Here is a 24,453-nt window from a genome sequence, read left to right as displayed (position 1 = left end):
CCCTAGGTGAGTGGGTATTATGGTACTCAGACCTCACTGGGCTGAAGGATGGGGTTGGGTCCATGGTGGTGTGCCTGGTCTCCAAGTCATGGCGCAGAAGGCAGGGGAAACACTCACCTGTAATTAAGACCTACTCTTTGGCTGAATTTCCTCTACTTACAGGCTGCATCTGGGTCCAATCAGGAGGGGCTCAAGGGGGATGGGGAGCAGGTGGCACTGCGGACTCTAGGGAGAGCAGTTACGAATTCGTACCACCTAGAGGTGGAGAATAGAGAACAAAGGGTTCTAAAAACAGCTAAAAAACTAGAGACACGATGACCAAATGCAACATGTGACCTTTGATAGGATCCTGGATTAAAAAAAAACAGCTATAAAGGATGTTATTGGGACCACTGGGGAAATTGGGAATATGACTGTATTACACGATATTATTGTATCAATATTAAATTTATTGAGTATGAAATAGGAGTTGCAGGAACTTAAGTGCCTGTGGACCCCTGTGCAGGGTGACTTGTGCCTCCTGAGAAGACTCCTCTGGGGAAGGAGAGAGAGGCACACAGAGGAGGAGAAGCTGCAGCTGTATCCATAATGTTTTCTTTCTTATTTTTGGGGGGCAATTCTCAAGGGCATGATGCTGAGTGAAAAAAGTCAATCCCCAAAGGTTACATACTATATTATTCCATTTATATAACCTCGTTGATAGGACAAAATTACAGAAATGGAGGAGATTAGTGGGTGCCAGGGGCTGGGGAGTGGCGACAATAGGGCACTATGGGGAACCCTGCTGGTGATGGACATGCTCTGCATCTAGACTGTGTCAATTTCCTGTGTGATCTTGTACTAGAGTTTTGCAAGATGCTGCCATAGAGGGAAACCGGGTAAAGGGTACCCAGGATCTCTACGCTATTTCTTACAATTTCATGTGACTCCTGTTATCTCAAAATAAAAAGCTTAATTTAAAAAAGAGGATATAAGGCAAATATGGCAAAACATCAACTTCTATCTGGGTCTTGGAAATCTGTTATATTTGTCCTACTATTTTCTGAATGTTGGAAATATCCGGTAAAAATAAAACCCTCTGGAGTTATCTAGTCAGCCTTCTAAGTATGCGCCCTTGCCCGAGACCCGCTCCTGGTCCCCTCAGGCTGCTGTGACGGAAGCACAAGTCCGAGGAGCTTTGCAGGGATGGGAGCAGCAGCGTAGCTGTGGTGCCGACCCAGCTGAGAACCACGCTTCGGACTTCTTACCGCCTGTATTGAACCTGGGAAGGCGTCTAACACTCCTCAAGGGCTGGGGCTTCCCTCAGAGCTCCCGCAGCTCCACTGAATCTCCTCGGCGTGTTAATGACATGGGCAAAATCATACACCTATACTGATTCTTGGGGAGAGTTACTTCTAGACTAAAAGAGCTGTCGCAAGGAAGGCTGTCTTCTCACTAGAATCCCTCAGTTTTATGTATTATAAAACAAGAGATGTACATACCAGAATTTATTTACTAGATAGCTAAATCACAACTTTACAATACATTCAAAAGAGACTAAATGAGACGTGTAGAATAGTTTAAAAGTAAAAAGAATCTCTAAAAGACCAGTTAGATTAGAATATAATCTTAGTAATCATGAAAGAGTGAAGTGTTCTCGACCCAGCGTCACAGGACAGACTCAGCCATAGCAGATCTATTCACATGGATTCTGAATGACAATCAGAAGATATTCCTTATCTGTGGAGAGATATGGACAAAATTAATCCACCCTAAAAATTAAATTTAATGAATGAATACTTCAGCTGATCTGCTTTTGTCTTTAAAACATCACTTGGACCCTGTGGTCCCCTGTGGGCCAGTGGCTTCCCACCCTGGCTGCACATCAGAATCACCTGTTGCGCTTTTAGAAAATACCATGACCCAGGGCCCAGTCCTAGAGAGTCTGATTTCACTGGTCTGCAGTGGGGTTCCAGGCATCAATCATTTTTTTTTTTTTAAAAGCTCTCCAAGTGATTCTAATGTGCAGCCAGGATGAGAACACAGGTGTAGGAAGAGCTTTATTGAGTTTATGGGTAGTTCTGATTTTACAGATGTACGATAGGGAAGTTCGTTGGACACGAGGTTTAGGATCACGAGTCTTGTTTTACACTGACATCTCCTAACACTGTGAATCTAATTCCTTCTAATTCCTTCAGTCTAATTTCTTCAAGGAAAAGAGTATTTCGGTGGCTGCTGTCTTTGGCAGGCCAGGTGGATGGGCTCTCCCCCTAGGACGGGCTTAAGACCTACAGGCCTTGATCCATCCCCTCCCTTATCCCCTAGATAGGAGACATCTCTCCCACTCTCCAGAAAGTCTGTGCGCTAAGTTCACCTAACATGAGACCTACATCTCCTAAATCTTTTGATTACTAATAATAAATGCAAGTGGGCAAAATTCAGCTTCTTCAAAGGTCAAGTTAATCGCTAATTTCACAAAATTTTCAGGTTGGACTTTTCAGATTCAAACTTCTTCATTTTGTAACTGAAGAATATTATGTGTCATATTGCATATTAAAATCTATACCGTTGGTTCTTTGAAACAAAGCTTTTATCCAGTAAAAGTAGAAGATGCTTTAAATATGAAAGGAAATGCAAAATTACCTGGGGCTACCATGATTTCATGCTTTTTTGATCTGATCCTAAGGAAAGTTAGGTCGTTCTGAGGATCAATATCGCGGACTGTGCTCCTGGCTTTCATTGTCAGCTGATGAAGAAGCCCTGCGTATTGAACTGTTGTCGAGTTGTCCAAGGTTGTTCGGATCGGAATGCCTGCCACGAGATTTAATTTTGGGTTAAAAACTTCTTCTGATTATAAAAGTAACATGTACATTGTAGAAATTTTGGAAAATACTGATAATTGTAAAGAAGAAGAGAAGTGATGGCTGATATTACTCTCTGGTAACAATTTTAGTTTATTTCCTTCCAACCTTTTTGTCTCTACGTGGATTTTAAAATATAGTTGGGTCAAACTATAAATTACATATTTGACAATTGCTTTTTTCTTCTTTTAAATGATAGCATACAAGTTGTGCTTGTTGGTGACAACGTCCTCATTATTTTTAATGGCTGTACACTTTACTATTTTATGGATATATCACAATATAATCAATACCCTATTGTTGGATTGTCAGGTATTGTACATTTTTTTTTGTAGCTAATGGGGTGTTGAACATTTCTGTGCACAAATCTTTTGGAAGCTGTTAATTGATTATTTCAGTACGGATTTAACATATTACTATACAAAAAGGATTTCCCCAAGCGTCCTGTCTACAGCGAGTCTGCTGTGAAATGCTTGGTCTGTGCCACCGTGCTTGTTTTCTTCCCTGAAGCCAGAAATAGAAAGGGATATGTCTGCACATGCTAGAGAGTATATAAAAAAAGGATTTGCAGAATTTCTTTGTAACTCCTCACATGGTATTTTGCAAACCTTCTATTTTCTATGAGAAAATAGCAACAAGGACACTATAGTTTTGCTGGGCATTCCCTGGTTTGCACTCACTCGTGGTTTAAGCAGCATTAAATCTGGCTAATTGTGTGCTCTATTGTTCATTATACAGGTTTAGAACAGAACCTACTAATTTAACCGGAAAAATCCAGCCAGGCAAATATGCAAATATAATTCAATTCAGTTCAAATCACTTGAACTCAATTTGGGTCACCCAGCACTCAGTGCTTACTATGTAACAGGTACTGTCTTAGGTATTCACATACACTGTATCTAATCAGAGAGGCCCTTCGCATTACTGTGAGAAGTACCACGTAGCCAGGGAATTCCAGGGATTTGATTTGCAAATGTGCCTTTAACTTAGGGGGACATACGAAGGTGAATGTGGCTCTTGGTTTTCCCCTAGAGAATGTAATTCCAGAAACTGCTGAACAAGATGAGCACTTCAAGAGTGGACGAGTGTTACCAGTTTTTCATGAAACTCTTTGAGAGCCTCAATTCTGACTTTGAAACAGACTGATTTCTTTTGCTTTTAAGAAAACCGTTATCTCCAGAACGGGTCTTCCTAACCAATATGAGGACAATACTTACAGGAAAACCTACTTAATAAATAAGGTTTTCTACAAAACTTGTTAATTTCTGTATCATTATTTGTCGGCCACTTTTCCCCCAGTAGTCAGTTATGTCTTTCACAGCTGATGGAACAACCCAAGGCAGGCGTTTTTAACAAGCAGGAAACCGAAATGCAGCAAGCCCTCAAGCTTTCAAGAGCACTTTTTGACGAATAATTGTATTTTGCATCCTGAATACTGACTTACCTACAAAGTCTGCATTGCTCAGTGTCAAAACAAGAAATACAACCAGAATAAATTATTTAAAATGCAGATGACAAGATTATGAATCAGATACTCAGGCCTATTTGGTTAGTCTGTTCATGATCCAAGTCAATAAATAAAACAGCTAGCCCTTCTGAATAACAAGCGTGCACTGTGGAAACTCTTGGAGTTTTTCATATCCTCTATAGACATTTGAAAAAAAATCAATCAACAAATATTTTTTTGAGCTCTTGCTTGGTACCATGTGAGGTAATTAAAAAATAATTTATTAAGAAGTAATTTTAGCCATGGTATAAAATTTACCCACTTCCTCTTCTGAGAAGTAACCACTGCTCCCAGTCTCTTCAGTATCCTTCCAGACATATTCTAAGTCTATTCAGTGTGTCTGCATTTGTATTCTTTATTTTATCGTATCAGTCTCTATTTTGTATCTTAATTTTTTTCATTTAATACACTTGGGAAATTGTTCCATTCAGTACACATAAGGCACGGTCATTCATGTGAATGACAGCACAATATGGCTGTCAAATGGATGCTTTGTAATACACGTGACTAATATATCCTCCTGGCATTTAGGATGTTTCCAGTCTTTGACTTTTATAAACAAGGCTACAGAGCATGTCCTCGTGCATCCCCTTTCACATCTGTATACATCTATAGGATAAATCCCCAAAATGGAACTCTGGAACACGAGTATGAATTTGATATTGCCAAGTTTATGGCACTACTTTAAAATATGACTCTTGATGATCTTCATAAGCTGGCCCTCCTCAACTGGACATTTGTACTTTGGTTGATAGATGATATTTCAAAAACAAAATGAATTGAAAAGAAATAAAAGGAATTGGCTGGATGGCTGATAAAATCTAATAAAATTCAAACAATGGATTGTAAAAAATGTCAAGAATATTTAAAATTAAGAGCCTGCAGAAATCAGGCTTATATAAATAAGAACAGATGACAGATATGACCGCCTGGGAAACAAATATATATATATTCAACAGTATCTAATTCAATGATCAGTGCTGCAATGTTGTACACAGTGTATGGTTTTCTAAATGGGAAACCAAAGTTAACAAAGAATCTACTCTAATAAAAACCTACACCACTCGGCATTGGACTAAATTGATGTCTACTTTATCGTCACGGATCGGAAGTCTATGTTTTAATAACAATGAAACCAAAGGGCTCTATTTAACATGGCATATGATGCGATCTAAATGTATAAACATGGTAGAAGGGCTGCCTAACCACCAATACAATCTGAAAATATGTTAAAATGATTTGCCTAGAATTAATAGATTAAAACCGCTAGCAGAGAAGCAGAGCACATAAACATCATCTTAGTTAAATATTTTCAGTATTAAATTTCTTGAGACTTCTGAGAGCTGCAGAGGTGTACTATAAAAAACGAGACTTTCATCTAAAATTGAGTAGGCTGTTGAAATGGAGTATTTTATTACATTCTGGTCACACAACTTATACATATGCTATTAATAAACATCTTTGTTGTACACTCTGGTTATTAATAATCTGACCATAAAAATAACCCCCTCATTTATAGTTTTGGGAAAAAGGTTAATCTGGCTTTCAGAAAAGTGCCCTGAATCCTAACACCACCTTATCCTAGTAGATGTTAATTAGAAGAAGTTAATGGGCATTAAAAATAATATTTTGTTGCCTTTGGACAAGAAAAATGTTAATTGAGAAACCTGAGGAAAATAAAGTAAAAATCACTTTTAATCCCACTACTCAGAGATAATCACCATAACACATCCCTGCCTTTTCTTCCACATTTATTTGCAGGGTGTGTGTGCCTGGCTGTATTTATGATTAGAAAATGCTGGGGACTGCTTCATTCCCTGCTCTTTTCATCTAATATCGGGAGTGGTTTCCCATGACTCTAAATAATCTTCAACATTTTAAATAGAGTAAATATGTAAAATGGCTCATCAAGTAAATATTACATAATTAATTTAAAATTTCCCCTACTGTTGGGATAGATTTATTTACTTATTTGTTTATTTATTGTTATTATATATGACGCCTCGGTGAATATCTTTTGTACCTAAATCTTTTATTAATCACTCTTTAAGATAAATTCCTAGGAGTGGAATTACAGATCAAAGGGTATGGACATTTTTCAGATATTTTATGCATATTCCCAAGATAATGTACTTTAGACTAAGATCTTCTAAAGTAAGATGTTAGATGAGTTGTCCTGGGTGTCACAGGTGAACACACCTGTACTGAGATAAACAGTGTCCCCCCAAAATTCAAGTCCACCCTACACCTCAGAATGTGACCTTATTTGAAAACAGGGTCTTTGCAGATGTAATTCGTTAAGATGAGGTCACACTGGGCTAGGGTGGGCCCTAATTCAATGACTAGGGTCCTTATAAGAAGAGAAAACAGAGACAGAGAGAGGAGAACACCACATGACGATGGAGGCTAAGATTGGAGTGATGCATCTACAAGCCAAGGAATGCCAAGGATTGCTGGAAACCACCAGAAGCTGGTGGAGAGGTCAAGAAGGATCTTCCCTGTAGAGCCTTCAAAGACAGCCTGGTCCTGCTGACACCTTGATTTCAATGTCTAGCCTCCAGAACTGAGAGAGAATAAATTTCTAGTCTTTTTAAAGCCATCAAGTGTGTGGTACAGCAGCTAAAGGAAACGAATACAGCACCTCTGTGAAGCCATGCAGACAGCCCATCTGAGGCGGTGTGCCAGAGCTTATGCAAAGCCTGCAACTAAATCAATTCAACCAGAACCATGCACTAGGGTTGGAAACATTAGCTTCCTGGAAATATTAGGCATACCTCCTCACTGACCTGTATGGCTGATCTTAAACCCTCTCCCTCCTGATCACTCAAGCTGGGTAGATTTATCATATTCATTTGACATTGAGTTATTTTTAATTTAATTTTGTTATTTTGTAAAACACATCAAATGTTTTACTTGTAAAAATCAATTAAAAATCCCCACATTTTCAGACCTATTTAATTATAACTCTATTAAGTTTTGGGTATTGTGCTAGGTCCTTGATAATTATTATTTCATTTAATTATCATGACCATCAGTAAAGGAAGTTATTTTCCACCTGTAATGATAAGGGATTGAAGTTCAGAGTCTAAACAGACTTTCAGTTGATAGTTGTTCAATAAATATTTATTGATGGATTTGCTCTGAAATAACGATTAGCTGTGAGAGTCTGTTGCCAGGCACTGAGGGGGCAACGTGCCAATTCCACGGCTCCATCACGAACTACATGAAATAGCTACTCTTATTTCAACTAATGCTCTGGGATTTGCGGCACCTCTTGCCCTTACAAATGCCTGAATTAGCAATGAAACCAGCAGGAGCCTTTAAGAGGTTGCCACCAAAGCTGAGTATGTAGCAACGTGCCAGAGAAAATGCTCTGTGGATTGTTAATAGGGATTGGGGAGCGAGAGCAAGTTTCTAGTATAAGTCTACAGATTTCAGAGGTGGAAATGCATCAGCCCTTTTGATACTATATCCACAAAGACTATACTATAAATGATATTAAAATTAATTCACAAAGATTTTATTAAATATGGTAAAGGAACAATTTCATTTAAAATGAAGACTGGAACTCTGTACCCTTTATAATGTTAAAACAAAAACAAACTGCCAAGAGTGATATTCTCCTTATCTTACTTTGATAGTTCTATTAGTACTTCTGAATGTTAGAAGAGTTCCCATACCTTTAAAAATTAGACCAAGTATAGTGTTTCTTAGGAATATACAGACATTTTTAGACTTGTCTTATTCATATTTACATCCCTAGCTCTTAGCAGAGTGCTTGGCATATAATAGATAATAGATGTTTGATAAGTAAATGTTACAGCTAAAATATACAAAATATGCTTTTTATTTCAAATTTGAAGATGTTTGTCTCAAGGCCTGGCACAACAAACAGGTTCTTGGTTGGCTTCGGCGGGTCAAGCAGGCAGCCTGTGATGTATTTACCTTCTGCATTGACAACCATCGTTCCAATAACCCCTTTATGGCTCTGGATCCTCTTTAGGGTTTCCTCCACCTCTGCCTGGAAGAGATCAGGAAGGTAGTTAACCAAAAGGGTCTTTGTGGTGACCCCAATCTCAAAGAGAATAATGTTTAGAAAGACACCTACTCTCCTATCTCCTTAACCTAAGGTACTGGATGCTATAATCTCAGATTTTTGGAAGAGAGCTTTGAAATCGTGAAGTCCCATATACAAGCCCATATAAGACTCCCTAACTACAATCATGACAAATCTCTTGGCTTGAACTCTTCTAGAGACAGAGAGCTTACTGCCTCACAAGAGCTCACTCCATTTTTATCCGTCTCTGTTTATGGGAAAAGCACTCTTTACCTTGGACAGAAATCTGCTCTCGATCATCTTTCACTCATTGATCTTTCTGTATTCGTATCAGAAATTCCTTTTCTACATTGTAGTCCTTTAATATTTACAGAGCTATATCATTGTCTCCCTCTGTCTAAAAGTATCCCTTAATGAGAAATCTAATTCTCAGTCCTAAATGTTTCCTAATTGGGAGTTCAGATGATTACACTCAGGATATTCTGTAAAAACTATGCATTCCAGGATTCCAGGATTCTCTTGGTAACTATAGCCTGAATCTCAGAGTAAGCTGAATGTTCAACCTTGAAAAAGTATGTTGGAACCCCATCGTTGGGTTTTAAACTCAACTTTTTGAATGAATCTTATGCAGAGACTATATTGTACCAGTTTTCTTCCCCTCAACAAATGCTAAAATTAAGAATAATCTTTTTCAAACCTGTGTATTGTTCATAACTGAGTAATCACTGGATATTCTGAATTCAAACAGTATTCTTCAGAGTCTCTTGATGAGGGTTTGTGATTCTTTTCCCTCCCAACATTGTACAGGTGAACATTATGTTACTGTAGTGAGGACTGTTTTCTTTTGCACTGACTGTGGGCAGAAGCACTCATTTCCTCTCTTCCACCACCAGAGCAGGGGTTTTGTGAATTTCAGGCATTCATGTACTAGATTCATGATTTTTGCCATTATGAATACCATCTATATTATTTACCTAGCATGTTCTTTAAATTATCTCGCTGCTAAAAGCTCAAATAGGAGCTCCATGTAAAAGGAAACTATACATCACTACCACAAATGGAAATCTGGTATCATTCGTCATAAATGGATATAACCAGAAAAACAAAACCAAGAGAGAACATATTATTAAATTCTACCACAATGAAAGCTCTGAGCCTGAGGTCTGCTCTTTAGGTGAAAAGTGGAAATTACCAAATGATAGTGGTATTAAGGACCTAATAGCGGCAGAAATTTGATTCTGGACACAGTCCAAAGGCTGAAAAAAATGGAAGAGGAATAACTTTCTCTGATGTTATTGGTACTTCTGAGCCATCTTATGTAACAACTAGTGTTTGCATCTCACTTAGAAACAATGCACTAAAGTAATAGTTGTACAGGGGATCAATAATTTATTACATTTTTGCCATCTTTAAGACAATGTCCACAGTTCCTTACCACCACTGCCCTCGTTTGTCCTTCTTTTTTACTTCTCTCCCAAACGCCTTTCTCTGCTCTCCCGGGCCTTTCTGTCCCGTCTCCCAGCTGTTTTCTCTTATGATTTCTGAGCCCTCCTAAAACAATCTCTTAATCCCCATCTCCAATCCCCTTTCCTTCCTCTCATAATTCTTTGCTTTCACCTTGCTCTTTTTCAAACTTTCCCCAGTCTCCACTTTCCTTCTCTTCTCTTATTATTATTGCTCTCTCTTCCCTTTTTTCCTCCTTTATTTTCCTTTCTTCTCTCTCAACACTCCCTCCTTCTCCCCTCTCTCCATTCCCTTGCGCTCCCTGTCCCACCTCTTTCTTCCCTCTCGGGGTGATTTTTCTCTTCTCCATCTCGCCCCTCCCCTTTTCAAACTTTGCTCGCGGTCGAGATCTCTCATCCCCCTCGGGATCTTTTATCCCTCAATATTCCTCTTCTCTTTCTCGATACAGCCCCCCTCAAGACCACACCCTCAATCAGCCCCCTAGATAGCTATCCTCCAAGATAGTTTCCTCCATCTAGACATCTTCTTCCCCCCTCCAAGGGCGCCCTCTCGTCCCTCCAGGGTCTCCCTGTCGCTCCTCCAAGAAGCTTCTGGAGACCCCAGCCGTCGCCGCGGCCCCGGGACCAGCCGGGCCTGAGTCGGCCCCGGGAGCCGGGCAGCGAAGGCCTCCTGCGGCCAGCGCCCCTGGACCGGCGGGGCGCGGACGGAGACCCCAGATTTACCATCGCGCAGACGGCGAGACTCCGGGTTCAGACCAGCGCCACCGCAGCCCGGAAGTCCACAACGCTTCCAGCCGTTGCTAGGAGACAGGGCAGGAAGTGACCTCCCGGAAGCGTCGGTGCCGCGCCTGCGTGCGCGCGGGTCGGGCAGCCGCGGCGACGCCGCTTCCGCCCTGCCGTCTCCTGCCGCCTCCCGGCCGCCGTAGGCGGAGGTTGGGGCGCGTGGCCCCGGGCGCTCAGCTGGGTGCCCCTAGGCCGCGGCGCTGTGGGGCCCAGGAGCGGACAGGCGCGTAGGCCGGGCTCCGGGTCGTCCGTCCGTCCATTCATTCATTCAGTCCTCGAGGTGCGCCTTAACGGAACAGCCACTTCCCCATTCAAGAACGACCACCTGCCACGTGCCAGGCTCTCCTCTGGGCCTGGGGTCCATTCTAGCAGGGGAGACGGAGCAAATGCGACCATCGAGGCAGCACTGTCCAAGCGTGGTTCCTGCTCTGGAGCAGATAAACAGGGCTGGGTCCATCTGACCCCGGGGTTGGGCCGCTTTAGATATTTGATAATATAGTCAGCTGCCTCGGACACGGGGCGGACTTTCTTCAGCGCCGCCCTGTGCAGCAGTGATGCATTTGTCCCCCTGCCCCCACGGATAGTTTTGTATTAAAGAAGAAGCATATCACAGCCTCGAATAGTACAATCATATATGTGTATATATATGTTAATGTATATCTCCCTACCCCCAGAATAGTAGGGTAAGCGCCATCTTCCATCTTATGCTCTCACCTAGTTGTAGCACCCCCACACTGCTCTTCACTCATTTGAAAAGTTGCTACTTGCCAGTATTTTTGTTTAATCCATTAGGATCTTTCTTTTTGGTCATTATTTGTCAACAGTGCTGAGTTGCTGAAAAATTGCAGGTGGTAGTGGCTGGAGGTTCTACAAATTGCCATAGAAGAGCATTCCACTGAGTATTTAAGGAACTGATGGAGGAAACAGAAGTTAAAGATCAATTAGGAATGGTCAGAAGTCTCTTGACCTTTGGAAGGGCATTGATAATATCTTTGTAGCCTGGGAGGAAGAGACCAACTATTGTGTGAAGCGCAGGAGGAAAATTCTGTGGCTGGAGGCATAAAGTCCTGGAGTTTGAAGAGGGCAGACGTTGATTACTAAATACAAGTGGTAGGAAGAGAATGCATCTCTATGGGAACCACGCTATAATGACTCTCTATAATACAGATGCAGTTCGTGCTTCCATTTCCAGAAAGCGGTCTCACACCAAACAAGGCAAGCTTATTGCTAGGAGTGCCAACTAGAATCTGAATGGGCTTGTCAGGGATGCTCTGAAATAATTTTGAACTCGGTGGTTTTGGACTAGCTGATCCATTTCAACTTGGAGTCTATCATTTTATGGCATTAAGTTCCATTCAGAACACTCTGAGAAGCTCTAGTTCTGCTTTTTTTTTTTTTTTTTTTTTTTGGTGGGGGAGGAGATTCTGGTCACTGTAATTCTCCCCTTTTCCTCCAAGAAATTTATGCTTCTCAAAAATCCAGGTCACAATAGCTAACTAATCCCCCTTGTCACTCAACACTTGGAACTCCAACCAAGATGATTTGGAATGGATAGCTAAGGTTGTGGAAGAGGAGTCTGGTGTGTGTGTGTGCGCTCAGATCTGGCTCTTGATTGCCTAGATCTACCATTTTAAGTAATAAAAGTACAGATATTTACAGTATTACTGGCTGAATTGTATGAGGACTGATTCTTGGGCTCTCTGGGTGTTTCTGATCAAGGAGATTCCTTCTTGATTATGTAGCCATTTGTTTTGCTTCTAAAAATCAGTGGCAGCGCACCATGTCTGTTGTGTCAGTCAGCTTTAATGAAGGAACCGACTGCATGTGCATGGAGTGTGAATCCCCTCATTTCTGGAACCAGGGTGTCAAACTCGTTCGATAGCTGACAGCTGTGATTAGAGCAAAGCAGGACTCCAGCATGAAAGGCACCGACAGGAGCGCCCAACTGCTGAAAAAGTAATGAGAAGTAGCCAAACTGACTTCTGGCGAACAGTCGTGTTTGCCTCACTGTGCACAGGAAATCAATGAGGAGAATATGAGCCATTTTCTCCTTATCGATTTTCACTTATAATTATTCCTTGGAGGTAGCTTGGTTTAATTTTTATTCCTTTTTGGAACTACAATGAATATCCAGAGCTGTGCTATATAAACTATCCTGGCAGTCTGACATGTTTCCTACCCCATCCTCAATACATGTGAATTATCCCTTTCCTTTTCCTTGTCCTATCCCCACACCCCTTCCTTTGACTCACAGTAAATGCTAGAAGACTTTGAACTTAAGCAAAAGAATTAATGAATAATACTTTTTGCAAGTACTCTGAAGTGATCCAAAAAGTTGTGGTACATGGGAAGACAAAGTATGCTCTTCTTCACACATAGTTTGGTTGAAATGAGATGATTTTCTTCTGGGGTTGCTCTTTCTCCCCAGTCATTGCCTACTGCTCTTGGCTTAGCCTGAAGAAATCCAAGTAGCTTCATGATCTTGTGTATTCTCTTGGACTTTTTCTATACCACATTCCGTATATCTATCCTTGGCGCTCCTGCTGGTTGGCAAATACTGAAAACAGCATGGAATATGTTTTGTGCCCTTTTCTCATAAGGTAAGACATTGTTTGTCAACTTAAACAGAACTTCTTCTAGTACTCTGCTGGTTTTGCTCCAAAAAATGTACACTAGATTCTTTGAAAATGTCCCTTAAGACTAAGGCAGACTTAGAGTATGTCAGTGATATCAATAAGTATTCCACATAAGTGACCCAATGCTATACAATTACAGAAGTATAGATTTGAGTTTCAGAAGATCAACCATTTTCTACTTCTTATTAGGACAAAGGCACCCTCTGGGGTAATTCTTTCCAGGACTCAAGTGTAACAGAAGCATTTACTTCCCATAAGGGAGTGCTCCCTATTGGAATTAAATGGTTTCCTAGAGCACAGAATTTGGCTTTGCATGCAGCCAGGGTTGATGTTTCTAGATATGTTTCCTCGAGTAGAGTAAATTCTCAGAGCTTCTGTTTTCTCATAAAATAGGAAAGATAATATCTGCCTTAGAGGGTTGATGTGAGGTTTAAATGGTGTTATATGGGTAAAATGCCTGGCCTGTACCAGGTGCCCAATATGGATCATTTAACCACGTTTCTTTCTTGTGTCTTATCCTATCTTTAGTCCATCCTTCCTTCTTCCCTTCATTCCTTTTCTCCCCTCTCTCCTTCCTTCTCATCTTTCTGTTTCTCTACCCTTTTCCTCCCTACTTCCCTCCCCTGTTTCTTTCCTCTCTCCCTTCTTAACCACCTTCTCTTCAACCTCCTTTTTCTTCATGCCTTCTGTAGGATAAATATCCAGAATTCGTATTGTTGACTTTCTCACTAAAGAACATCTTTACCTTTCTTTTCTTATTCCTTTTCTCCTGTTATTCCCTTAGAATATTCATTTTATGTAATTCATCTACCTCTAATCTCATTTTTTTCACAATTCCCATTTTTAAGCTTCTGGCTCCAGCATGCAGTTCCCATCTCAGTGCACTCCACTCAAAAGATATTCTCAGAGAATATCTCAGGGATGAGGGCAAACTCTAAATAGTTCCTCATCTATTAATTTTGTTTAAAGAAGGAAGAGCTGAAGAGAGCAATAAATCCCATGCACTTTATGAACCCCTTCTTTTTTCTGATAATCCAGTCCCAAGGTCTCTGTTCTATTTTTTTCAAGCTCTCTGATCTATTTAGTTTCAAAATTACTTTCATTGGTAGGTATAACGCACACAAAAAAGTTAGGTGCACAAAACAAAAGTTAGGTCGGTGAGTTACTAACAAAAATCTTATGCATAAAAAAAATGTACAGTCAGTGAGTTACCACAAAGTGAACTCCTGTGTAACCCTCAGTCAGGTCAAGAAATAGAACACTGCCCACATTCCAGAAGCTTCCACGTGGCCATTCTCAATCATTACTCCACACTGTATGGCCTGAAAAGCCTAAAATATTTATTATCTGACTCTTTACTGAAAAAATCTGCTGGCTCCTGCAATAGACTGTTCCTCTTCTTTTTAGTCTTCAAAATATGTTTGATGGTTGAAAACAAAAATTATAACATTGTTCAAGGTTTTCAAAGTATGTAATATGTAAAATAACTACGACATAAGCGGGAGGGTAAATGGACCTATCTGAGGGTAAGGATCTTACTTTCTACTTGAAGTGTTCAATTATTGATTCTAAGTAGACTGTGAAAAATGAGGTATGTAATCCATAGAGCAACCAATAGAAAAGTATACAGATAATGTCAAACAGCACAAGAGATAAATTAAAATGGAGTACTAAAAATTGTTCAAATAATCTAAAAGGGAAAAGGGCAAACAGTGGAATGGAAAACAAATGGGACAATCATAAAACAAATAATATAATTGTAGAGTTAAATCCTGATATGTCAATGACATTAAATGTAAATAGTCAAGCACACCAATTAAAAGACAAAGATTGTCAGAATTAATTTAAAAAATGATCAGTGATTTCTGTTTCTGGAAAGATGGAGTAGGTATACTTTTCCCTATTACTTCCACTAAATATAACTAAAAACCCTGGAAATTATACAAACACAAGAAGACTCTGAAAGATGGAGAGAATCAGTCAGATTGCCTAGGGACCTTAGGACCCAAAGAATGACATGATTTCAAGTTACCTGGGTTTTCTTTTTGCCTCATATATTCCAGTCTTTGTGTGGAAGAAGCTAGTAACCCAGAAATGCCGACAGGCACAGAAATTTTAAAAAACGCCAACAAAAGCCTATTCTGTAGCCAAAGGACCAGCCAACAAGATAGAAACTCTTAGAAAGTAACCATTCAACTCCAGTCTAACACTACAGAAAAAGACTAGCAAAGGCCAGGTGGAGAATACAGACTTCCACTCTCACCTTGCTGTAACTCTCCCCATCTCATACTGGGGTGTTGTCAGAGAAGGCTGAGTAGGGAGTCAGTACTTCCACCCCACTGGGTGTTAATTGGGTGTTAACCCCTCCTCCTCCCCAGCCCCCCACAGCGGTTTCAGTGAAGTCTATGTGGGGAGCCTGGACTACCAACCCTACTCTAGTGTAGGAATAATTACATTAAATATAAACAGTCAAAATACACCAATTAAAAGACAGATTATCAAAGTGGATCAAAAAATATGACCTAACTGTGTGCTGTCTGTAAGTAACTGACTTCAAATATAATAATATACACATGTAGAAAATAAAGGGTGGAAAAAGATATATCATGTAAACATTAATACAAAGAAAGCAAGAGTGGTTCTATTAACATCAGATAAATAGACTTCAGACTGAAGAAATTTACCAGATGCAGAGAGGAAAATTAATTATATAATGATTAAATTGTTACTTCCCAAAGAAGATATAACAAATCTAAAAATGTATGCACCAAAGAACTGAGTGGCAAACTATGTAAAGCAAAAAGTCACAGAATTGAAAGGAGAAGTAAACACATCCTCAATGATAGTTGAAGACTTCAATACCCCTTTCTTGACAGTTGACAGAAGAATAAGACAGAAGATCACCAGGGATAGAAAACATCATCAACCAACAGGATCTAATTGACATTTATAGAACACTCCAACCAACATCAGCAGAATCCATGTTTTTTTCAAGGGCCTTCAGAGCATATACCAAGATGGACCACATCCTGGGCCATAAGACAAACCTCAAGAAATTTAAAAGAATTGAAATCATACAAAGTATGTTCTCCAATTACAGTGGAGTCAGGCTAGAAATCAATAACAGAAAGATAATAGGAAAGTCTCCAAACACTTGGAAAATAAACAACACATTTCTAAATAATCCATGAGTCACAGAGGAGATCTTAAGGGAAATAAAAAATACAGTGAACTGAATGAAAATGAAAATGCAACATATCAAAATTGTGAGATCCAACTAAAGCAGTGATGAGAGGGAAATTTATAGCACTAAATGCTTACATTAGAAAAAATGAAACATCTTAATCATGTGAGCTCTCACATCAAGAACCCAGAAAAAGAAGAGCAAAATAAACCCAAAGTAAGCAGGAGAGTGTAAATCAAAAAGATAAGAGCAGAAATCAATAAAATTTAAAACAATAGAGAAAAAACAATAAAACAAAGAGTTGGTTCTTTGAAAAGATCAATAAAATTGACACATCTCTAGCAAGATGTACAAAGAAAAAATGGGAGAAAACACCAATTAGCAGTATCAGGAATGAAACATGGAATGCTACTAGTACTCTGTAGACATAGAAAAGATGGAGAACGCTATGAACAACTCCACATGCATACAGTTGACAGCTTAGATGAAATGGACCAATTCCTTAAAACCACCCACAACAGAAATTTACTCAATATGGAATAGTTTGAATAGCCTATTAAAGACATTGAGTTAATAATCTGAAAATTCCTCAAAAGAAATTTCCACTGGAGATTCACTAGAGAATTCTGTGGAATGTTTGAAGAATAATTAACATGATTTATCCACAATCTCTTTCAGAAAATAGAAGGGGTAAAACTTCCCAATTCATTTTATGAAGTTAGTGTTACTCTGATACCAAACCAGACAGAGACAGTACAAAAAAAAAAAAAAAAAAAGGAAAGAAAACTAGGACCAATATCCTCTATGAATGTACATGCAAAATCCTTAACAAAACATTAGCTAATAGAATTAGCAATGTATAAAAAGAATTATACACCATTACTAACTGGAGTTTATCCTAGGGATGCAAGGCTGGTTCACTTCAAAACTTGATCAATGTAATCCACTATATTAACAGGCTAAAGAAGAAAAAATAATCACATGATTGTATCAGTTGATATAGAAAAAGAGTTTGACAACATTAATACTCATTCATGATTTAAAAAAAACACTCAGCAAACTGGGAATAAAATGGAACTTCTATAACTTTATAAAGAGCATCTACAAAAAAGCTACAGGTAACATACTTAATGCTAAAAGACTAAATGCTTTCCTCCTAAAATTGGGAATGAGGAGTGGATGTCCTCTCTCACTATTCTTGCTTAACACAGTGCTGGAACTTTTAGCTAGTGCAATAAGGCAAGAAAAGGAAATAAAAGGCAAGTAGATAGAAATGAAGAAATAACACTGTCCCTGTTTGGAGATGACATGATTGACTATGTAGAAAATGCCAAGGAATCTACAAAACAACTTCTAGAAATGAAATTCTCAGGTATAAATCTAACAAAATATGCATAGGACTTATATGCTGAAACCTACAAACTGCTAATTAAAGAAAATGAAGAAGATCAAAATAAATGCGGGGGATGTCAGTTCTCTCTAAATTGATGTACAGCTTAATGCAATTCCTGCCAAAACTCCAGCAAGGTTTTTTGTAGATATGGAGAAGATCATTCTAATTTCGATATGATTCATTTATATTGAAAAGCAAAGGAAATATAACAGCTAAAACAATTTTTAAAAAGAAGAATAAAGTTGGAGGAAACACTGTACCCAATTTCAAGACCCATTACATAGCTACAGTAATCAAGACTGTGTCGTATTGGTGGAGGGATAAACATACAGATCAATGCAACAGAATAGAAAACCCTGAAATTGTCCCATACAAATATACCTAGCTGGATCTTTGACAAAGGTGCCAAAGCATTATGTGGAGGAAGGATGGTGATTTCAATAAGTGGTGCTGGAAATTCAACATCCAAAAACAAAACAAACAAAAACAAACAAAAACAAAACAAAAAAATCATTGATTTAAGGCTCACACCTTATATATAAACTCAAAATGGATCACAGACTTAAATGTAAAATATAAAACTATAAAACTTTAAGAAAAAGCATAAGAGGAAATATAAGAGAAAATCTTTATACTCTAGGGTTAGGCAAAGAGTTCTTAGAATTAGCACCAAGAGCATGATCCATAAAAGGAAAAATTGATAAACTAGATTTCATCAAAGTTAAAAACTTTGCTCTATGAAGATTGTGTTAAGAGAATGAAAGACAAGCTACAGACTGAGAGCAAATATTTGCACACCATGTGTCTGATAACGGAAATAGTATCTAAAATAATTAAAGAACTCTCAAAACTCACCAGTAAAAGACCAAACTATCCAGTTAGAAAATGGGTAGAAGACATTCTACTGAAGTGGATATACAGATGGCTAAGTACATAAAAAGAGTATTCAACATCATTAGCCCCTAGGGAAATGCAAATTAAAACCACAATGAGATAGCACCTCACTTCCATTGGAGCTAAAATAAAAAACAGTGACAACACCAAATGCTGGTGAGGATGTGGAGAAACAGAATCACTAATACATTGCCATTTCTTTTTATGTGGGTTTCTTTGTATTTATCCCGCTAGGGGTTGTTGTGCCTCTTGTAACTGTGGCTTGATATCTTTTGACAGTTTTGGAAAATTCTCATCCTGTGTTTTGCCAGTTTCCAGTAATTTAAAAACCATTTTTCAGAATCAATAAAGACTATGAGCTTTATCTAAGGGAATTGGCTGAAAATGTTTACTCATCGTACTGTGCATGTATATTCCCAACTGTACAATTATAAGTATGAAAACAAACAAAACAGCATAACCATATATGCTGTTGCCACTTTATTGCACCCTCAATGATCTCTACCTGGTTCTTACTCTCAGGATCTACTGATTCTCATTTAATATATGTTAGGGTGATTTTGCTATAATTTTATTTCCTTTGATTAAACCTATGTCAATCAAGATGTAAGCAGTGACATATTTTCTCCAGACCTTGAGCAACTAGGGATAATGGCTATTGGATGATGGCTCAGTCTGCACCCCTTCTGTTAACATTTCATAATCTCACATTTTTGTTAGCTGGGCATAGTTTTCCAAGCACTTCGACGTGGCCCATCTCAATTGCCCTTACACTGACCCCTTGAGCTTTGGCAAGCTTAGTCCCTTTTTGCAGATGTAGTCTCTGAGGCAAAGAAGTCACGTGACAGAATAAGGATCCAGAATGGTAAATTTTATTTCATACCAGACTGGAACTTCCCAGGATGGCTCTGACTCTGTATTTGAGTGCCTATTTTAAACTCTTCAAGTTACCTAGATGGCCCTTTGCTATTCTAGTTCCAAAAGATCATAGTCTTTCCATGGACACAATAAGTGGCTGAGCCAGAAACAAAGTTGAACTCCCTTGTTTTCCTTCTGTGCCATCATGCCAACTGCATGCAAGAGGGAAGAGGCCTTTGTCACCTGCTTGGAAAGAGGAAGAAGTCTCATCTCCCTCCCAGCTGACTGCTGCTTCATGAGAGCACACCAGCCATCCCAGAAAGATCCCATCTCTAAACATTTTGGTTGGCCACTTCTCTCACAGCTGACTCAGGAATTGAGATGGGTTGTCTGCGGATCCTAGAGTGAGTCTGGAGATGGTGAAGAGCTTGCCAAGCAAAGTTGTCATAACCCTTGACTAACAAGAAGCAGCTTACCTTGTGGAGTCTCCAGGCTTACTCCTGACTACTTTAGAGACTAGACGAACAAGATAAATGAGGAAGCAAAATGGTGGATATTGCGGTACATGTTTGGAAGGCAAAGAAATGGAGCCTCTGTAGGGAACGTGAGAGTCCTTCCCAAGATGTATCATACTTGTATAGGGCAGTCATTTCTTCAACAATATTGGTGGAGTGTTTGATCCAGAACTGTTGGGACGCAGGGAATACAACTGTGAATAAGATGGAAAGATCCCCTGCTTTCATGGCACCTACATCCTCGTGGGGGATATGGTTAATAAACTGGTAATCACAAAATTGTGCCTCCGGTTTCCTCATGGAAGAAGTATAGGTTGCCAGTAGGGCACGTAGGAGGTCATCTTGACCCGGTGTCAGGGGGTCCTGGAAGGTTCCTGGAGTTAGTGATATCTATGCTGAGTCATAGAGGAGACACTCCTTAGGTGAATAGGCGTGGAGGTTGAATAGAGGGAAAAGTGTGGCAAGAAAATGAAGATGTTTCAAAAAACTAAAATTATTGTAGTTTGGTATGACTTATTAGCTATGGCTTTAGCAAACAGAATGGGAAAAAAATTTCTCTAGGCAAAACCTAGCATTCCTTTGATAAATTGGGTCCAAGTGTATTACCTGAAATTTAGAGAATTGCCATGAATGAGCCACTGCCCCCTCCCCGGCTTTACTAGTGTGCCCAGGTAGGAATCCTAGCTTCAAAGTGCAGGTGAACTCAGATTTCTACGTTAAAAGCCTTGCCTGGCAAAATGTGACTGAGTCCCCTCCCACTGAGGCAGACAGCGCCCTCCAGTGGACACGAAGATGAGTACTCCTCTTGCGCCTCCCTGGCCCCAGCTGTATTGATTGTGCATTTTTGCCATGCTCCTGTGAGGTGACAGTCAGCTGCTAGTCGGCAAAGTTGGCTGAAACTCTGAAACCAAATAAGGCAAGGAGAGTGCTAGTTCCTATGAAGAGCTGACTTTTTATTATCTAATTTTTAATTCCTTTTAATATGCCTCCAAAGCAGTTTCCTGGTTGAGAAAAATTATAAAAAGTAACGGAAGAGAGAATGAGAACTATAAAAAATGGGAAACGTTTTGTCGTTTCTCTTTCAACCACAGTCCCAAGAACATTGATTCAGCTGTGGCCAGTGGAAGGGAACTAGTAAGTGGATCTGCTGGTGTAAACAATTTTAACAAGAGAAAGTTAATTTCTTCTCAACTCCTCTAAACAAACATTGGACAGTAGCTCAGGGGTATGACTTTGAATTGTTACCAAACATCCAGTCTGCTGAGGCGCTCACGTGTCTGGCATCAGACAGAATGAGGAGGTGTGTATGTGCGTGTGTTGGTGGGAGGGGACAGCTGTGGCTCGTGTCATAGTGTCCCAGGGCCTGGGACGCTCCAGCATGCATGCAGTACCACCTCCCCCTCGAGGAGGAAAATTGGGGCCCTCTGCCCAATTGCATTGTGATTTTGAGAATATTCAATTTAACTTAGCTTTTCCATAAAAATCCAAAATTTAAGAAGATGCCAAACGATGTGGATGGAATCAAAATGCCTTAAATGACATGATGCTGAAAATACAGTGCCACCTTTCTTTCCCCCTAAATAGGAAGAATGGCAAGTTGGGGGAAATGACCCTGTGTTACTTTTCAGAATCCTCTAGATGGTGCTGCTGCAATAGCTATTGGCTAGAAATTTTTTTAGCACTTAACTATCAAACCAAATATTTAACTTATTAAATGTCTTATACTTATGGTTAATTGCTAATATGATACTATCGATAACTGATAACATCACATTTACATTATATTCTCCTAAGAATGAGTCTATACACGTAAATTACACAACAGAGTACTTTCAAGAGTTGGAATACTCATTATTATTATTCTCTGGTTATTATTTAATAAAACTAAGGACTTTCACACGTAGCCAAATTTTTCTATACATTAAAATGGGCTCTAGGATTAGCGCCTGCTCACTTCTCCTTGCATGGGACAGTGTAGGCCCGTGCTTTGTACACTGTAAATGCTGTGTTAATGTTTATCAGAGGAATTGATTCTACCTCGTTTTTCCCCTTCCACTACTGAGAGGAGATGAGTGACTAACTGTGCAAGCTTTTTGAAACCTTAGTCAGACATCGCTGCTTATCTTTGCTGATAAAAAGATTGGGAGGCCATTTTTTCTTTAGTTCTGAAAATGGCCTGAGGTATATATATTTAGAAAATCACTTCTTTATTTTAAAAGCAAATTGGTTTTCAGGTTGGTTCCATTGAAGTGCAGGAATGGTATGAAAAATCGTGTTTGATAATTGCTCAAATCTTAATCAAGATTTTATTAAAATCAATATTTGATATGCTGCTCAATTTAATTAAATCAAACCATAGAGAAATGACTAATAAATGAGTTTGAAAATCAATCACAGGGTAAAGTATGTTTCTTTTAATTAGTTTAACATATGAAATGTTGGGTTAGGCAATTGCTGACCACGAAAGGAAAAAAAAATAATCACTTTTGTTTATACAATATGAACAACAAATATTAATGAGCATATACTCTGTGCCAGGCATGGTGGTAAACATTATCTGTTAAGTTTCTTCATTTATTTTGAAACAAAATCCTGTGAGGTCTGCTGTCTCATTGATGATACAAGCCCGGGTTTGAGCCAGCATCTGTGTCCTGGGTCATTCAGCCAGTAAATGGCAGAGATAGATTTTAACACAATGATCAAGCTTTTCCCACTACCTTAAATTGCTCACAAATAGGAAGAAAAAACATAATTTGATTATGATTAATTTTAGAGAAGGGCATTGGTGGTAATTTTCTTCCTGAAAGAAGCGTTGCTTTGATAGATGAGTGATAAATGAGAAAGGGGAAAAAAATCCCAAATCAAAAAGCATGAGTGTTGACTTAGCAGCTCTAAGTCCCAGGGAGTGAAAAAAAAAAGGTTTTAATTTTTCTGGACAGACACAGAATGCAGTTATAAAATACATAAAGTTATACAGCTTTACTATATAATTTAGGCTTATCAGGAGTGGCAGAGATTTACAGCTTTAGTAAAAAAGTGTCCTAATTGGGATTAGCTAATGAAATAGTGGTGGAACTGGAGAGAGCAAGTAGGAAAATGTGATTTCAGTTGAGGTGTTTCTCGTCTCGTGGGACGCTAACAAAAGGGCCAGTGTTACACACCGGGGCAGGAGCACACTTTTAATTAGGCCTTCAGAGTTTGTGCCTGCTGTTTTGGTTCTAAGTTTTCTTAGTCATCCAAAGAGTCGGCTCTCGGAAACTAATGGTATTCTTGTTAAATACCATTGGCAATGAGAATGAAACTGCAGCTTCCTGAAAAATCTCCTTCATTTTTATGCCGTGCTCGTTTGGTGGGATGAGAATAAAAAATCAACAATAATCACAAGCACACAACTGTGCAACTTCTCTTCTCTAGACTGAGAAGGATTTTTCTCTCGAGTCACTGCTTCCTGAACTACAGTCATTCATGTATCACGTGCACAATTTTTGACGTCTTCCTGTACCCTAAGTGACTTAATATTTTCACTTAAAATGGTTCATTTAAAAAATCAAAATTAAATATGTTTATTTTAGAAGGAAGCTTTGTTTCACAGCCATAAATGGGAAACTCGAGTCACTTGCTCTAAGAAGGATATGAGTGAAAAGAAATACAATTAAATCAAAACACTGTTGTCAAATTTTAACTCCAGGAAAGTGTCCAGAGGTCGTAAAGACAGGCTTCCTCTTTTATTATGTCTGAGGAATAAAAAAAGATTGAAAAGGGAATAATTTTTCCATCATGTGAGTCAATTTTATCCAATAAAGTGTCTATATACTACCTAACATCATGTTTCCCACCAGAGGCGCACCCTCCAACCTTTGTGGTCGACAGCCCGCGTATCTTTGCTGCTCATATGAACTTTTGCCCTCTTTCTCTACTTCCCCCATTTGAACCTTGCTCTCCACCCATCTAATCCCGCTTACTTTGTGTCTAAACATTTAAAGAATCCTGTTAAGCACACGCAGTTGGGATGGAGAGTAGATTACAAAACGAATACAGCCATGTGCTGCGTTTTGGTCAATGACGGACCACATACACAACGGCGGTCCTGTAGGTTGGTACCATGTAGCCTAGGAGTGTGGTGGGCTATACAGTCTAGGTTTGTGTGAGTACATGCTAGTGTTCGCACAACAACGAAATTGCCTAACGAAGCAGTTCTCAGAACCCATCCCCATCGTTAAGTGACACATGACTAGAGTTTCTATTGTTGGGTTACACTACTTTTCTCCATATATGCTGTTTAAGATAATTTTTCTCTAACCAGTTGTGGCAAATTCCCAATAA

At 39.2% G+C, this 24,453-nt stretch overlaps 1 protein-coding gene across 1 annotated transcript; it reads right to left on the bottom strand.

The window, feature by feature from the left end:
* Positions 1–1,470: 1,470 nt before the first annotated feature.
* On the bottom strand, positions 1,471–10,655 carry DYNLRB2 (dynein light chain roadblock-type 2). The gene is made up of 4 exons (XM_058528636.1): positions 10,591–10,655; positions 8,293–8,368; positions 2,623–2,790; positions 1,471–1,719 (listed from the first exon to the last, which is right to left on the bottom strand). Exons 1-4 carry the CDS (start codon positions 10,591–10,593, stop codon positions 1,676–1,678), a joined length of 291 nt encoding a protein of 96 aa, XP_058384619.1. The 5' UTR covers positions 10,594–10,655; the 3' UTR covers positions 1,471–1,675.
* Between the last annotated feature and the right edge of the window lie 13,798 nt (positions 10,656–24,453).

This window comes from Diceros bicornis, chromosome 32 (genome assembly GCF_020826845.1).
Source record: "Diceros bicornis minor isolate mBicDic1 chromosome 32, mDicBic1.mat.cur, whole genome shotgun sequence".
Lineage (NCBI taxonomy): Eukaryota > Metazoa > Chordata > Mammalia > Perissodactyla > Rhinocerotidae > Diceros > Diceros bicornis.
The sequence above is the reverse complement of the archived record's forward strand: the minus strand, read 5'-3'. Positions and strand labels throughout refer to the sequence as shown.

What these genes read in the sequence shown, in the direction of transcription:
- DYNLRB2 (XM_058528636.1), bottom strand. An exon ending in GATGGTTGTCAATGCAGAAG is followed by an intron (nt 2,791 to 8,292) that starts GTAAATACATCA and finishes ATCTCGTGGCAG; the next exon opens with GCATTCCGATCCGAACAACC. An exon ending in TGAAATCATGGTAGCCCCAG is followed by an intron (nt 1,720 to 2,622) that starts GTAATTTTGCAT and finishes ATCTCTCCACAG; the next exon opens with ATAAGGAATATCTTCTGATT.